We start from the raw sequence: 18,138 nt of genomic DNA, 5'->3' as shown, positions 1-18,138 counted from the left end.
AAAGGATGAAAAAGAAGCTGAAGAGATGTTAAAAAGAGGGTGCTGGTTTTGAAAGCATCACCATCAGATTCCCAGAGCCTGCAGAAGCTTTTTAGACGAGGAGCAGGTGATTGCTGTTCCAGTCAGACTTCTTAGGCAACAGCGCAACAGACAAAACTCCTAGCTGAATATGCCAGCATAATTCCTTTTAGTTCAATAAACAATGACAGATTGAGTTCTCTTAAGTGTGCTCCTTCACTGATCTAGGGACTTCCAGGAATAAATATAGCCACAGAATGTGAAAGCAAAGAACACAGATGTAAGCAAGCAAGGGGAAGAGAAGGAAGCAGAACAGTGGACACCATACTGGTCTTACCTTCTTCATGTTAGTTCCCATGTAGCTCTTAGGTTCTTCCTTAAACTGAGGCAATCTGAAAAATGAAGAACATGCAGGAATGAATAAAGCCTCCTCAGGATTGGTGGGGAAAGGAGAGAATGACTTCTGGTCTGGCAGCAAACACCAAGGATGAAGGACCCCTAAGAACCCAGACCTCCTCTATGAACTGGCCCTCCACCAATTTCCTTCTCTTCAAGAAAAGAGGATGAGTCTGTTGCTATTCACAAGAGTTCAGTGACAAGGAGTTTACCAGTCTAAATGGCCCTTTGCCTCCAGCAGCCAATTAGACTTGTTCTGAAGAGGTTTTAACTAACACCAAGATTCCCAGCATTGAGATGCAGTTTAGTGCTAGCAGTCTTTTCTCTCACAAACTGTAAGTCAGTTATGGTGGCCCCTCCTGTAAGGTTTTCCCAGTGGGCCATCTGGAAGCTATGTTGTTACTGTCCATGAACTACAGAACTACATTGTCATGAGTCTTCCAGTTTCAGCCATCAGCCACATGCCTTTCACTAAAGAACCCTATCTTTAAGGAAAAGTAGATAGACACCTTTAAACTGAACTTCCAAATGATCTCTGGATTTTACAACTTTATCCCTCCTTTGCTGTTATACTCCTGCCTTCAGCTTCTCAGGGAGGTGCAAGTCTGTGCCACAACTTTGTCTACTTCTCTTTCTGCAAAGCAGGAAGACAGTACTCAAAAGGAAAGGCAAATGAAGAATAAGACCAGTACACCAGAAGCCATCTTTGGATTACTCCTGCATCATTAGTCTCCATAGGCACATACACGTTCATCTGCCTTCTCTCAAAACAGAAAGCAGCGCTTCCAAGGCAAACCGAAAAAAAGTGAGGAGGTGCAGGGAGGGGAAGAGGAGGCACAATGAAATTTGTGACCCACCCACACAGATACACTCACCATAGGGTGTCACCTGCTCTTTGCCTAAAAGAATACAGTTCTCTACCTGCTGGAGACTATAGGTTGGGGAGAGAATCCTAAAGAGGCCACCAGGGATGCAAATAGAGGTGGAAGGATGTGCACATGGGAACAGAGTGTCAAAAGAAATCAGAGGTACTGTATTCCCTAGTCAGTAAGTCTGATTATTGTGGATTTACAACAGTCCTCCTTCCTCAGAATCTCTCTGCCACCCTTTGTTATTTCACTAGTCAGAAAAGACATTTTAGAAATTCTTGGAATAATTAATTCAGTACTGATTTTCAGGAGACAGAGCCCTAATTTCCCACCTCAGAAGATGCTAGATAGGGCATAATATTCATCCAAATTACAAAATGATCCCAATGGCCCAATGACAGTTTACAGTCCCTTCTAGATGAACCCTCTACTAAAATTAAGCATGTGACTATTTTAGATGGTATTTATTTCCTTTTTCAAGGACATTAATTTTTTTAAAGAAATTAAATGGATTCATTCTGTTCTTTGAAGGGAATCTTCCTTCTCTGTCCTGTCAAAGAACTATTCCTTCCTTTAAATCTCCTCACTGCCTGGCTATGAAATTGCCCCAAAGGCCACCTAAAACCATACAACCCAGCCTGCCCCTCTCTCTCACAGCTTTGGTGAGACAGCCCAAGAGAGAAGGGCCAAATGCTCCCGTCTCCACCACCCTTAAATCGTAGTCATATCAGACAGATTTTCAGTAGGCCCCTAAGTGGAATTGTGGAATCTTCCTGTCCTTGGAGGGCCATCTCAGCAATGCTGAGGCAAACACAAGCAGGTTTACCTTGTGAAGAGCAGCTGCACCATGTCGACCAGAGTGTGCTCTGCAGATTTTCTCAATAACTCTGTGAAGACAAAAACAAATAACACAGGTGTCATTACTCAGTCTGATATTATCAAGAGGCTTCTCCAAGCAGACTCCCCTCCGAGCCTTGTTTACAGAGATTACAGCAAATTTATTAAAACCAGCTCCAACTCTGCCTGGCTGCAAAATGGACACATACTCAGAAGGTGGCACCACAGAGCTGGGGAGCCATTGAGCAGAAAGTTGTGCAGTGAATATCAGGCAAAGTTCCAATGAAGCACTGAAGTGCATAATGCAAGGTCAGCATCTTCCCTCAGTTGGATCTCCCACAATGGACACAGATAAAGAGGCCTGGAGAGTCCAGACTGTCTATTAGGAACAACCATCACAGAAACAGGGAGAACAAACTTACCGCTGAGCCTCATTTCAAAACATATACGGAAACAGGACTGCATGATCTCACACACCGATTCATTGGTGAGATGGGCTCCTACTGGAGTGAGCAACAGGGTCCTCAAAACCTGCAAAGAACATGTACATGTCACCTGTAACATGTCACTTTTTTTTTTTTTTTTTTTTTTTTAATATATTCATGTTCCAGGTCAAATCAGCGAAATCATACTGATTGAGCAGAACTCAATCGTTCCAAAAAACATATCAATTGAGCAGGCAAAACTAAACACCGTGTATGGTGCTACAACTAGCAAGCATCCTCCGCCCCAGGCTCTCACCCTAGCACTTCAGATACTCTTAAATTTATCGGCAGGCATCCTACGTGCAGGCCCAAGCCTGGAGGTCTTGGGGTTTGGATGCCCCCACCGAGACACTTGATCTGATCCAAAAGGCCACACAGCACCTATGCCATCCACCTGGGTCAGGGGGTTTCATGGAAGGCCTGCCTGGAACCCAGGCACTGCTACAGGCTTTCCCAATAACTGAGAGTTGTGCTTAAGGGCAGGAAGGTTGGAGAGAAAATAAAAAGGGAGGTGATTTCTTCCTCTCGTCCCACCTAACCTTTGAATACTGCCCAGTGCTTGGGTTTTCTTAGAACCCTCTGCCGAAAAGTAGATGAAGAGAATAAAACCCTGTATTTGCCTCGATGAAGAACTCTCTTCCTTCAAAATAACCTTGTGCAAGCAATATGCTCAGCTTCTCTTTCATTAGCTAAGACTGTGCACAAGCTGGAATTATCAAGGCCACAGTGCATCAAGAACCCAATTTAAAATCAATTCATTTAAGCTTTCAATTATTTTCATTTGGAAAAGCTTTTACCACAGGTACATGAGCCATCTGTTTAAAAATAAAGTCTGTCACTAAGCTCCTGCAGAGTCAAAACACTGTTCTCTCTCCCCTCCACTCCATGTAACAAAATACCCTCCGCACCAGGCAGCACTCATTATGGTAATTACCACTTATTCTCCACTTACCTGCAGGATTTTCATCAAGACAACCTCATCGCTCGCGGGATCAGTGCCCACAAATCGGGCATGCGTGACAGCATCCGCCATGTTCTCCATTCCCTCAGCTGTGCCCTCATGGCTGGGATCTGCGGAACAGAATGCATTCAGTGACAGGGAAAAGCCTTCTGCATCACGTAGCCTCTGCCGAGAGACACTGGCCCAGAGCTGCTTTGCCTACACCTGCAGTCTTTGTTTGCATGGCTCAGGATGCATGCCTCTCGCTATGAACACCAATCAGTATTTTATTCATTGCTAGGAGTTTTCAGATAGGCATGCTGTGTTAGAAAACTAGCTTAGGTTTGTCTCGTTTAAATATCGGCTTCTTGGAAAAGGAAAGAGAAAGAGAAAGGAGTAAGCAATTAAGTTGGTTACTGGCCCCATTTGGTCATTTTTTGTTGGTAAATTATAAGATTACCCTTTTTTCCTCAGTGGTGTAGCCATAATCAGTTGCCAATTGCAAATGGATCTCCTTCTCAGTCAGGAGAGAAGTTTCTAATGCAAAAACCTAAATTCACAGTACAGGGAGACAATTCCAGCCTGGGATTCTCCTAGACAGGACAGGAAGTTGCCCTTTGCCTGCATTCCCTCCCAAGGAGCAGGGAAGAGGGAAGGAAAGGGGCCAGCAAGAATTCCCAGGGGAGAAAGGTGGACACAGACAGGACCATGATTTAGACAGCAGAGCTTCAGGCCTTCCTCTTCAATCATTCATCAAGGCTCCTCTCTCCATTTCAATCTTTTGTAGCTACAAACACGGATGCAGCTGAGAGTTAAAGGCAGGATTGTTGCCAGTAACCATATCTGGTGGCACATTACAGTGGCTTTGGGAAAGCTGCCTCTGGCTTTGATTTCATTCTCACTTAAACAATACTGCACCAAGCAAGAATCTTGTTACCTTCTTAACTAAACAGTCGTTAGAAAAGAAAGGAGATAAACTAAACACTGGTTAATACCTCATTAATTGAGGATGGGGCCCCTTGAACTCCAGTAAAACACCAAGTGACAGGGAAACCCAGTGAAGAGGCCTCATTCTTTGCAAAAAAGCTTTTACAGAGTCCTTCTTGAACTCCAGTTGTGTTCACACCTTAAGGGCTAAGGCTAAGGCTGAGGTACTGAAGGAAATTGCCCTCATTGTGCTCCAGGCCCCAGCACAGAGAGCAACCTCATCATGTTCTGCAGATTTGTACGGACAGTTCCTCACAGAGCTACACAGGGAAGAAATAGCACCACGGTACATAAATGGCCTGTCATTCAGTTGGGCACGAAGGGCAGCAGAGTTTCTCCCTCCCACCGCACATCACAACCTCCCCCAACATGAGCGCAGCCTTAACTTGGGCAGAACTGACCCACCTCTGAAGTCTACCTTTTATATATTTAGCAACTCCTGCATGTTAGTGAAGAATTGTGAGAATCTATCTGGGGAGTTTTGATTGGTTACTTCTAACTCTGACAATTAGTCACATGGGGCAGCACCAGAAAACCTATGCTGAAGGAAGTATGACCTAAAAATAGAATTTCATTTCTTAGGATTATAATGGCTTCTAATCTAACATCTGGACTATGTCTACACTAGCTACTTTGCCCTCCCATTTCCCTGTTATTGCCGCTACCTACTCATCTCTATCACTGGAAAACTAGTAGACAATGTGGCAGCCACTCCAGGGCCATCTTTACACATGCTTGGAGAGGGGGGGCAGACATGGAATACACAAGACTGCAGAGGCTGCGTGCTAATTAGCATGCACCAGCAGACTCAATTAATCCAGTCTGCTCTGCCATGTGTTAATTAGCAGGCATTGGAGCAGGCACTGGGCATGTGTATAGGTGCCCTAGGTGTCTTTTTTCATAGATTCATAGATGTTAGGGCCGGAAGGGACCTCAATAGATCTTCGAGTCCAACCCCCTGCATAGGCAGGAAAGAGTGCTGGGTCTAGATGACCCCAGCTAGATGGTTATCTAACCTCCTCTTGAAGACCCCCCAGGGTAGGGGAGAGCACCACCTCCCTTGGGAGCCCGTTCCAGACCTTGGCCACTCGAACTGTGAAGAAGTTCCTCCTAATGTCCAATCTAAATCTGCTCTTTGCTAGCTTGTGGCCATTATTTCTTGTAACCCCCGGGGGCGCCTTGGTGAATAAATACTCACCAATTCCCTTCTGTGCCCCCGTGATGAACTTATAGGCAGCCACAAGGTCGCCTCTCAACCTTCTCTTGCGGAGGCTGAAAAGGTCCAGGTTCTCTAGTCTCTCCTTGTAGGGCTTGGTCTGCAGGCCCTTAACCATACGAGTGGCCCTTCTCTGGACCCTCTCCAGGTTATCCGCATCCCTCTTGAATTGCGGCGCCCAGAATTGCACGCAGTACTTCAACTGCGGTCTGACCAGCGCCCAATAGAGGGGAAGTATCACCTCCTTGGACCTATTTGTCATGCATCTGCTGATGCACGATAAAGTGCCATTGGCTTTTCTGATGGCTTCGCCACACTGCCGACTCGTGTTCGTCTTGGAGTCCACTAGGACTCCAAGATCCCTTTCCACTTCCGTGCCACCCAGCAGGTCATTCCCTAGGCTGTAGGTGTGCTGGACATTTTTTCTCCCTAGGTGCAGCACTTTGCATTTCTCCTTGTTGAACTGCATTCTGTTGTTTTCTGCCCACTTGTCCAACCTGTCCAGGTCTGCTTGCAGCTGTTCCCTGCCCTCCGGCGTGTCCACTTTTCCCCATAGCTTTGTCTCATCTGCAAACTTGGACAGAGTACATTTGACTCCCTCGTCCAAGTCACTGATGAAGACATTAAAGAGTATCGGTCCAAGGACCGAGCCCTGCGGGACCCCACTGCCCACACCCTTCCAGGTCAAAGCCGACCCATCCACCACAACTCTCTGGGTGCGACCCTCCAGCCAATTTGCCACCCACCGGACTGTGTAGTCATCCAAGTCACAGCCTCTTAACTTGTTCACCAGTATGGGGTGGGATACCGTATCGAAGGCCTTCCTGAAGTCTAAGTATACGACATCCACCCCTCCTCCTGTGTCCAGGGGTTTCATCTACATCAGCATGACAATACAGAAAACAGAGCTGGTTATATCAAGGATGGGAGGAAAATGTCTGCTATAGACAAGACCATCATTTACATTCAATAATCATAATAATTGAGTTACTTCTCAGTTTAACAACCACCTGCAGCAGTCTTAACCTGCTCTGGACTGAGAATACTTTTAAAAATAAGTTGGGAACAAGTTGCCTCTGTGAAAAATAAAGACTATTAGCACTGCCCAGAAACAGATATTGTGCAAAAAGGATGCAATTATGCTTGCCTACGTAGCTGTACCAGTGTCCTTCCATTGCACCCCGTAGGTCACTTGTTACTTTAGGTCTGGATTCTACCCACATCACAGATAGTCTACTTCAGTCCTAATACGCAGCACCTTCAGCTACTTTCATCTTCACTCCCTATCACAGCTCTACCGATTCACCTCAAAACTTGTCATCACAGCTTGTCAGGCCTTGAGTTCAATATTTAAAAATAAAGCAACATGCCCTTTCATAGTAGAAAACCAAGAGGGAGATTAAAGAATATAATGGTTCCTTTTTCCATTTAGATCAGAATTCAAGAGGCTGGGAAGTAGACTGGGGAATAAAGCCACTAATGTCTGCTCTTTTTGATAGAAGGGAAACTGAAGTGAGCAGTAGCTCTGAAAACAGTCACCTGCAACTAACAGAGACTTGGAAACTTAGCATTAAACAGCAAAGATGTCATTACAGGGGCTTCCCTGGCACAGCAGGAAGGAAAGCCAAGGAAAGGGACGCAGAGAATTCAGGCTCTTCATCTTCTGAGGATACTCCTTTGTTGTTGGTACCACTCAGCAAGAATTAAGGGAAATGAAATAAATCAGAACAAGGAGACAGGGATAGAAGAAGGAAAAACAAGCTCAGGCACTGCCAGTAATCCAGCTCTCCTGCTGAAAGAAAAGAAAAAAAAACCCCAAACCAAGCTACAAAAAGGCATGGTTTAAAAGCAAAAGCAAAACTGCAAAATCTGGTAGAAAGTCCACAATACAGTTGCCCTTTTGACTCATCCCCTCCACTGGCGAAAGAATGTGAAAATAGGAACATAATTAGGTTGGCTTTTATTCAGAAAACATGAAAAGCCTGCAGGTAGAGTAGAGCTAAGATCAGGAGAAAAAGCCCCAATGTGTGTCTTATGTGTAGAAAGAAAAGTCCAGCATGCAGTGAGCATGTACCCCAGGACTTGGCTAATTACCAAGTATCATATTTACTTGAATATAAGAGGACTGTGAATATAAGATAACCCCCATTAAATCTATATATAAAAATGTATAAATGGGTTATAAATTTCCAGGTGTAGAATCTAATTATTGGAGGGCTGTCTTGAATTCATCCCTCTTCTACTGCTACAGCAAGAAAAATAGTTTGGGGAGAAAGAGTCAGGTGGCCCCCTTGCTCTACTTCTTCCCCCTGCAGCCTTCCTTCTCCCCCTCTTACTGTCAGATCCTCCCTGAGCAAAACATGGAAAAGAGTGAACTGTACAAGACCATAAGGGGAGAGTGGGGAACACAGGGGAGACCAAAAGCTGCAGGCAACAAGCAGAAGAGTACAGGAGACTGTTGTGGGTCTGGGTCTGACTCTGGCCCTGACTCAGACTCAGAGCCAGAGTCAATACCACAGCAGTTACCTGCTCCCCACCCCGCACCCCCATCCCTCCTTGGTAGTTTGCAATGTCAGGAACTAAAAAATGCTGATTCCACAATAAACATACCCATAGTAATTTGCATATATGCAAGTTACTATGGGTAATTTCATTCAGAATTGATACATTTTAAGTTGCTGCAAACTGCTACAAGTTTTAGCACAGGTATTCCATAAACACACTTCTGAGCTGCAGTTTTGTGCTTGCTTATACATAGTACACACTATGCATGATACTAGTTCAGAGCCAAAAGGTCCATGACTTATCTTACAGTTTAGTGGTACTCTACCTTTTTGGCTGATGGACCAGATAGGCAGTGCCCAGGCCATCCCCGGGTCAGATCAGGGTGATGATCCCAACCCAGCATGAGGCAGTCACAGCACAGCCCCATCCAGCTGCGCAGAGGGGATCAAGGGGCATTCCAGCTCCAACCTGGCCCTGCAGGGGAAGGGAGGGGCTGTGGCCCAGCCTCAAGTGGGAGAATGGGGCTTGAGTGGCCCCAACCCAGCCCCGTGAGGGAAAGGTGGTATAGCCCAGTCCCATCCAGCTCTGAGAGGAAGGGTGTAGCCCAGCCTCCCAGCCATGGGGGTGGGGGAAAAGAGCATGACCAAACCCCAACCTGCTGCATGGGGCCCAGGGTCTGGGATTTTGTTAGCCACCCTCCCCTGCCAACAAATCTCCCAATCCATGGGAAGCCCCATGGGCTGGATACATACGGCTCTGCAGGCCACATTTGGCCCGCAGGCTGGAGGTTGAGTACCCCTGATATAGTTCACTGAGCTGGGCCCCAGCAGAGTCAACAACATTTCAAGCCATGGTGGCCCCACAGCCCAACACTGTTCAGTACAGGCATGTCGCATCTTACACGGGGGTTACGCTCTAAAGGCCGCGCATAAGGCGAAAACCGCGTATAGTAAAATCGCATATTACCGTGCCAGTGGTGACTGCCTCTGCCTCCAAAACCTCCCGCCGCTGCTGCGGAGCCACGCTTAGAGCTGTGCGGGCAGTGGCACAGCACGGGGTGGTGGTGGGGATGGTTGCATGCCACCTGGCCACCACCGCACCCAGTGGCCAGCCACACAGCTCCGGGCACGGCTCCATGGCGGTGGCGGGAGGTTTTGGAGGCAGAGGCAGTCACTGCTGGCAGCATGGTGGTGGCCAGGCCTCCAGGTAAGCGGCAGTGCCGCGTGCAGACTCAAGCCCCGCCCCCCCCCCGCACATAGTTGAATTTGCGCAAGTTAAATGCGCATATGACGCGACATGCCTGTATGTGTTTGTACTCCAGATCCCCTCCACAAAGGATCCATATGCTAATTAGCCCCCACCTGTGTTTTGGAGGGACACTCCAAAAATTTATATGCAGATGAGGCTGCCTGGTCCGTCTCCACCCTATAAAGGGCTGAGCCACATTAATCACATGTGACAGGTTGAAAGAGGAGGCCACAGTCTCTTAGCTACAAAAAAGTTTGATGATATTTGCCAGACATTTAAGTCTCATGAAGAAACAGGAATCAATGGAAATATTCAGCTGTGGGAGTGAAGAGGATGTCAAAATATATTTGATGTAGGGGCTCACCATGACTAGAAAAAGAGTTGGTGCTGAGGGGGACTGAGCACAATGGGCACACTACTTCTCAGATGGACTGCACTAACCTAGCCCGGTAGGAGACTCCTCCCTAGCTTGCTCAGGCAGCCATATGGCTGAGGGCAAGCAAAACTTGGGGCATCCAAACCCCAAGTCTCTGGCTTAGGCCTGCATGTAGGATGCCTGCCAAAAGATCTAGAAGCATCTGAAACCCCGGGGGGTGGAAGATGTTTGCCGGTAATAGGGGTACATTCAGTTCTTGGAATTTGGAATTGATTTGGCTGATTGGACTTGGAACAGACACAAATTTCCTTAAAAAAAAAAGGAATGTGTTTTATGGGCACACTTAGCATGGGCTGCATTCACTCAACTGCATAGCTGGTTTCCATGACTGAGCACATGCTGCTTCTAACAGTAGTTTAATGATAGACAATGTATTTAACTGCAGGGAGGGTGGTTTCCCCCATGCTGATTAGGAGGAAAGCCTTGTTTTGTATTTGAATAAATATGATATTTATTACTGGTCAGACTATTATGCAGGGCTTGCAGCAGCACACTTTTACAATGGAAGAAGAAATTGAACAGAACCTGATCAGAAATGAGGAAATCTTATTGCTACCACAACATAAAAACCAATATAAATCAGTTCCACTATTACAGGAGGCATATATTCCTTCAATCTACACAAAACACACATCATTGGTACATCATGCTGACAGAGCTAAAAGTTGTGGAAGTGTGGACAGTAACTACAGGCATGCTGAGCCTGATGCCTTGAATAGTAAAAATTAGCCTGGCAAGCTGAAATCCAGAGAGCTGCTATGAGCACAATGAAAACAGTGAACTGAGTAAAGCAGATAACATTGCAAACACCAGTCATACCACATTTCTCCATAGTGTGTGTCCTGAAATCATTTCTGCTTCTCTCTGTTTACCCTGTAATAGGCTCACATATTAAGTACAGTGTTAAATTGTACTTATTTTTAGAAACCACCTAGATACTTCTCTGAAGCAGTGGAGCTAAGTTAATATTACAAAATGTAAGGTAAGAATGACAGGGCGTTACTTCAACAATACAGCCCTAGCCAGACATTCAATCAGCACCGTTAATCCCAGCCTTGCTGATGTCTGGAGCAGCACAAAAGGAAGGCCCTTGTGAATGCCACCTAAAGCAACTGCTGAGGATTTAGATTACAGGTCTTGTTCCAAAACAAAATCCAAAAGATGCCCATCTGCTTGAACAGCACATGATGGGTTTCTGCACATACATACACACAAATGTTCATACATGCTATTTTGGGGGCAACCTCCTGCCAAGGGTATCATAATTAGCTGCAGGTCACACAGGAAATTAGCTTTTCATAATTTTCTGTTCAGCTTTTTTGTTTTATTAAAACAAAAAAACACAAACCAAATGTCTTTAGCCATTCATGCAGTCATTCTGCTGATTAAAACTGAGCATGCAGGCTTATTGCTTGTATGTTACGACACAAAGACAGACATTCTGGTCCTACTTCCTAGTTCACAGTCACACACAGGAAGACATCATACTCGTTTCCTACCAGGATGGAACATACTAGCATTGTTGTTTATACATTCAGAGAGGAAGTGTTACAGGGTTCATCTGTTGCTAACGTTTCACTATCACATTAAATTACATTCATATTTTGTATGGTTTCAATCATGTAATCAATGTACTATACACACACACACACACACACACCTTTGCTCAGTAATCACTTCCTCAATACATGAAGGTTACAATCAGACCCATTCAAGGCCTCTCCTACAAGCTCTCTTTCACACTTTGGTTCCAACACACCTCTATTTTCCACATCACTACAATTCATGTGCACACAGCTGTCTAGCTTCCACCAAGTTTATGTTTACCTCCAAAGAAGAAAGAGTTGATAAGGGCAACCGGGTAAAAGCTTCTCAATGCTCATCTTAAGAAAAGAAAAGAACAAGGACCCTAAATGGGACCAGAAAGAAAGATGAGAGAGTCCTGTAGGTGGTGCTAAGCACAAGCACCGGTAGCAACAAACCTCTGCAATCACAGAGTTGTCTTGAAGACTTGTTTAGAAAGTAGCAACAAAGGATTTACACAGAGGAATCAAGGACTACTCCCAACAGAAAGGTACCAACTGCCAGGTCACAAAGATCCAAATAAGCTTAGTGTTTCTTTTCTTAACCCAGGGGATGTGTTTCTTGTGAAACTGAAGTGATTAGAGTTCTCTGTGTGGAAACAAAGCTTTCTAGTTGCATTTTCCTTAAAACAGGAACTGCCATCTGAAGCTCTCACCAGTTTCAGCTGCAGCATATGTGATAGGAGCCCTCAGCCCCACCACTGAATCAAGGTGCAAATTCTTCCAGCTTGAAGCCATCCGTTACCATCTCTCAGAACACACAACTTAGTACATTTAACCACAAGGGGGTGCTACAGAACAATACAAAGCACTACCCTCTACCCCCAAATCCAGTGATGTTCCCAGATCCTACTAGCACATTTTCAGGTCCAAAATGGATTGCCCTTACTCTTCCTAAAGAATACTAGAAATTTACAGATTTAAAACAAACAAAAAAAACCACAGCAACACAACCTGCCCTGCCACATCAACTGAAACACGTTTTCCAAGAGCACAGGATGGGCACCCACCCACCTCAGAATCCAGTCATGGAAATAAAATTATTTGGGAAGTTGTTGAGTTCTATTATGCCCCTTGTGTGCAATCCTATTATCATAACCCTTGTTCCTGTTTGCCATCCCCCACTCCTTTTCTTATGCTCTACCCAGTGCATGCACTAAGCAGTCCAAGGCACAATTTACCTTTATTTTTAAATGCCCTGAAGGGCATATAAAGGTTAACAGAGACTGAAAGCGATAGGGCTATTACTAGGGTGACCATACGTCCCAATTTGGCCTGTTGCAGATTTCATAGGCTAGTCCCAGCCAGCTGGTGAAAACTGGAACAAAAGTGCTGAAATAACATGGGTGTGGGATGCAATCCAGCAGGGAGGCGGAACAGCATAGTGCACCAGGCAGGTGGGCGATCAGGCACCACTGCTGCTGTAAGGGACCAAGGTGGGTAGACTGGAGCAGACACCACCCTGCCCACATGTGCCTGGCCTGGCTCCTCCTGAGCAGCAGTTGAAGGCAGGGAACAGGTTGGGCTTGGCACCACTCCAGTCCACCCATCTTGCTCCCTCACAGAAAAAGTGGTGCCTGTCCACCTGTCAGCCTGGTGAACCATGCTTCTCTGCCTCTCCACTGGACTGCACCCCACATCCTTGTCCACCTGCCTCTGCCTGCAGCAGCGACTGGGGAGGGGGGAGAGACTGGTCAGTGTCCCAGATTTCCTTAAAAATAATATGGTCAACCTAACTATTACTATCCACAACCAGCATACAAAAGTAGTTGTATGGTAATCCCTCTTCCCCTGTTTCCCAAGCATTAAATCAGGATTCTGCCATTCCACATCGCACCACTGCTCAAGGTAGGCTTCAAAACAAAGAAGATCACCAATACATATTACAGCCCTAAACATGCCACTTCAAGAAGATATATCTGGCCACATTTTGGAAGAGGCCAGTGCTCAATATTCCATACCTATTAGTGCATATGAAAGGAACTTGTTCACAGACGTCAGGGCTAACCCAGTAATGGGACCTGTAGTGTCCTCAGACCGGATGACCTCCAGAAAGGGTCGGAGAAAGACATTGGGCTCAATTTCTGTAAGCTCTGTAATAAAACAAACAAAAGTCATCATTAGAGATCTAGCTCACCAACTGCCAGGATACACAAGTAAAAAGCAGTTCCTGTGAATCAAAACCAGTGATTAATAATAAGATTGCCAAGTCTGTGGAACCCTGATGTACAGCTCTGGCCATCTCTTCTTTGATTGGCAGCATGTTTTGCATGTGTAATATTATCTAGCACACCACTGGAGTTTACAAATCACATTAAGTGCTCACATTGCCAATATGCTCATTACATTATAGTCTCATTCATTAGCTTTCATTTAATTTTCCTCTAAGAATCTGCCTCAGCTTAGTCTCCAAGGAAGCCCTGCAAGTTCATTATTTATTTCAGAAGACTAGTGGAAAAGTGGGGGCGTTTCTCTGAAAAAGAGGAGTATGGTAGAGCAAGGAAGGGTTTATGAAGCTCCTTAATTCTTATGCAAATGTAGTGATCTTCCAAACAGCCTTCTGGAGCCTCCTGAATGAGCTCCCATTGTAAGAGCACTATGTAAACACCACAGAGCTGCTGCTCCTTAGATTAATGCTTTAATTAATTGGCAGATATTGCAGCATTTTCCTAGGATGCCTATAAATGAGATCACGTTTGCTGTATTGAAGCAGGATCATTTTCTCCCATACCCCCACAATATCCACTCTTTGTATACAGCATACCCATCCACATGGATAGTGCAAACACATGGACAGTTTTGGTGGTATGTCTGAAGTATTTATATTGAAGCTCAGGTTCTAGACAACCTTCATTCTGTTGGGCAAAACAGAAACTGAGCCAAACAATTTAAAAAGCCTCCTAACTTAAGGGGAAAATAGCAAATTTTTCATTTCCACTTACTGGAGAGACTGACAGACACACAGATCATTTTAAGAAAGAACTTGCAAGTGTTTTACAATGATCAGTGCTAACAGAGAAGAGTAGATAAAACCAAAATGCAGACCAAAATTATGAGGATAGTATATAAGTAAGGAGAGAAGCAAGAACTAGGGAAAAATTTACATACCAAAACAAAACAGAATCAACCATACAGCTCAAGGTACTACAGTTTGAAGTGCTGGAAGAAAAGCCATAAAAGCCAAGGGGGAACACCAGACAATTGGGATTGGTGACATGGATGATCAGGGCACTAGAATTTAATTCAGGTTAACAAACTGAAAGTAAGGCCCCAGCAATACTACACACCACCTCTCCTCCCCGTCAAAATACAGAGACTTGTCTTAAAATTCCTGTACTTTCCAAAACCTCCTTTTTACATTTAGTGAAAGTTAACACAACTAATGGCTCAGCATCACATGAACACTGGCACTCACCTTCCTGCTGATTTGGTATTTTACACATTTGTAATATGAGCTTCTTCAGAAAGAAGATATATCTCTGCAGCCTGAGACAAAGTCTCAGTTTTTATCCTGGCAAGATTTCTGTATAACTTTTCTTCAAGGAAACTGACAGTATGACAAATGAGCGAGATCTAACATAATGACAACTCAAATACAAAGATCAGAAACTAATACGGCTCTAAGTGTGCTAATATAATAGTGAAAATTAATATACATATAAATGTGTGTGTGCATGTGCATCTGTGCACATGCACACACACTTTAAAAAGCAATACAAATCCATGTAAGCCATTACAAAGTGAAACTGAAGCAACTTTTAATTAAATTTTAATCTATTGCCTCCAATAAATATAATTACAAAGGAAACTAACTATGGAGACTGTTACTTCATGTACAGTCTTTTATCTTTAGGCCACCAGTTCAAATCAGGCCAGTACAACTAAAGACGAAGAGCAGTTAAAAGGAACGTGATGATTCAACTTTTTGGCTCAAGGACAAACTCCCCCAGCTTGTCAGATAATATTCTGGTATGACATTACAACTGTGTCACCTCTCACTAACTCATGGAAATGTAGAGATCATGAGACATGCTTTCATCAATGTTTATTTAAGCTTGCTTAACAGAGCACTTATCCATAGCTATAGGCACTTGTACATGTGTGTGTGTGTGCGCGCACACGCAGAAATATTCAGAAATTTTACCATTGTCCCCGAAGCTGATCCAATCTATCAAAGTAGTCAAGCATTTTAAGCAAACCATTGTATACCTGCCAAACCACCTAGCCTTCTTTCAACCCACTCCCTCAAGATCCTTGAAAGACAGATGAGCCCTGCTTTGACTGTTAATCAATGTAGGCGTTATCAGCTATATGTGTATTAAGAGCTCCAGCCTGAGGAACTTTCACAGGAATAATCCTCTTCTACTTCTTTGAAACCAGGGACTGACCACTTAAAATGTTGTTTTCACAAATGCCACAGTATAACACTGAAGAAAAGCTGGTGTCTTAGGAAGCTAGGTTCCATACCACTTAGGCCTCTTAAATTTAGTCTTTTCAACAGAGATAAAAATATTATTCCTGTCCAGTTCAAGAGATGGTCAGGACTTGACCAACCCCAGACCAAGAACCTGAATACACAGGCACCGCCTCAGGACTTGTATAAATCTCTGCCATTTTCCCCATACCTGTCAAGCATCCTCAACATTACTTGAACTGAGCTTTAGTCAGAGATCAATTTAACCATAACAAAACAAGATAAAGAACAGTAGTATTCAACATACTGATGCACCAGTCCATTCTAATATTATAAAAGCCTTTGTCTGTCTGTCTGTCTGTAATGCTTTATTCACACTCTGGCTGTTTCAGACAACCAATCAATCAGAGTGCTCCAACAGCATTCCAGATAGGGGGTGGCGGCAGCAGCATGGCAGAGCACCACCATGACAGCAGGGATGGAGCAGGGTGGGGCCAGGCCAGCGGTGCTGGTCTCGCTCTGTCCCTCCAGCCCTGAGCCCTGCAGGTGGCGACAGCATGGGGTGCTGGCTGAGGGGGACAGAGGGGACAGCAGGGCAAGCTCCCCCTCCCCCCCCCCACACTCCTGGAAGGCGGTGGCAGCGCAGCGTGGTGGGTGGCAGCATTCTGTCCCCACCCGCCCACCCCACCCTCCCATCATTCCTGAAAGGCAGTTGGCTAGTCTCGCTATAAAGAGCTCTAGTATACCTTCCCAGTCTAAATAGGAAAGATGAGTGGACAGAACCACTATGTGCTTGAACAGTGGTATCCAACTTTGCTGGGCCCACAGACTGGATGAGTGGCAAAGGGCCAATCTGTGGGCTGGATCCAGAGTACATCATCTGACCGGCAGGGCTGGATTTTGGTGATAGCTTTGTTAACTGCTGCAGTTTCTGGAGCTACAGCACCTGCCACTCCTCCCACCACCAATTTTTCAGCCCCACGCTGCCACCGCCTACAAAGCTCCATAATCCAGATCCAGCTCATGAGGCTCTCCATGGGCCTGGAAATCTGACACCAGGACAAACAGAGGAAGCATTAATTGCAGCAGCTTCCAGAGCCATGTCAATTGAATGCTACCACCATTCACGACACCACCAAATTTCTGGACCCATGGAGAACCCCATAGGCCAGATGATGTGGCTCCCTTTAGCCCACGTGCTGTATTTTGGTCATTCCCATGCTAGAACATATTACGAGGGTATCATATTACATAGGGTCTTTATCACCCAGTTGGTGTCTGAGCTACATGCGTCTCATCTTCAATTAGGGAAAAAAGTGTCTTTTTACTGATAGTTAAAACCCTTACAAGGACAAGGTAATTTGTAATACGATGCAGTTAAAGACTAGGATTCCCCAAAGTCAAAACTGGCCATCAAGCTGAACAGCCCTGGTACTTCAGTTTATACTTTTAGATCCAGAAGACCCCCACAAACAAGAAAAGAAGTTACATTCACATAATAATACCTGTGGATGGAGGATTCAGACTCTTGGAGACATCTTTGAAAGCACAATTGTTTGTGAACAACTACATCCCTTCCTCCTAGGGACACATTAGTGCCACTGTAGTCTTGATGGTCCAAGAAATATGCAAGAAGTAAGATTTGTGTGGCAATACCTTTATTGGACCAAGTGCATAGATGGGAGAGATTTTAGCCATAATTTTGGGCACATGATGCCCTTCCTCAGGTCCAGTTCGGGACAGCAGACATTTCCAAGAATGCCATAGAATCAATAGCACTACAGGCAGCTGATAGATGAAGGGAGGCAGTGCTACCACCTTTTATAATAAAGGTTTACCCTAGCGTGGTCTGCAAGGTCATGATAAGTGGTCCAAAGATCACCCTGGGACTCCCACAAGCACTTTTCAATGAAAGGCTTGATAAGAATACATGGTAAAAAGGTTTGTGCATTAACAGGGCTCCCCTGGTTCAAAGAAACTGGTAATCGCTTGTTTCAAGCAGTTCTTCAGATGACTAAATGAAATATGTAAGGTTTGAAATTTTGCCTAACTGTATTTATTCAAATCTAAGACAAGATTTTTTTCTCCATTCAGTGGGGTGGGGGCTTCTTGTTAGATCTGAGTACATGCCAGGCAAGCAGCTGCTGCAGCTCCAGACAGAACCAGGGTGGCTCATGTAGCAGATAGGGGGGTGCATGGAGTGA

At 45.0% G+C, this 18,138-nt stretch overlaps 1 protein-coding gene across 7 annotated transcripts in view; it reads right to left on the bottom strand.

Moving 5' to 3' along the window:
- GBF1 (golgi brefeldin A resistant guanine nucleotide exchange factor 1) overlaps positions 1-18,138 on the bottom strand; it is a 152,088-nt gene that overhangs the window by 52,872 nt on the left and 81,078 nt on the right. For all 7 annotated transcript variants that reach the window (XM_059729674.1, XM_059729675.1, XM_019489360.2 and 4 more), the window contains 5 exons: positions 13,482-13,613; positions 3,558-3,676; positions 2,543-2,651; positions 2,110-2,170; positions 356-410 (listed from right to left, as the gene is read on the bottom strand). In XM_059729674.1, the coding sequence (XP_059585657.1) occupies positions 356-410; positions 2,110-2,170; positions 2,543-2,651; positions 3,558-3,676; positions 13,482-13,613 (476 nt within the window). The remainder of the gene's footprint in view (positions 1-355; positions 411-2,109; positions 2,171-2,542; positions 2,652-3,557; positions 3,677-13,481; positions 13,614-18,138) is intronic.

The sequence above is a fragment of the Alligator mississippiensis genome, chromosome 6, assembly GCF_030867095.1.
Source record: "Alligator mississippiensis isolate rAllMis1 chromosome 6, rAllMis1, whole genome shotgun sequence".
In the NCBI taxonomy this organism is placed as follows: Eukaryota; Metazoa; Chordata; order Crocodylia; family Alligatoridae; genus Alligator; species Alligator mississippiensis.
Note: the sequence above shows the minus strand (reverse complement) of the source record. Positions and strands in the feature narration are given on the sequence as shown.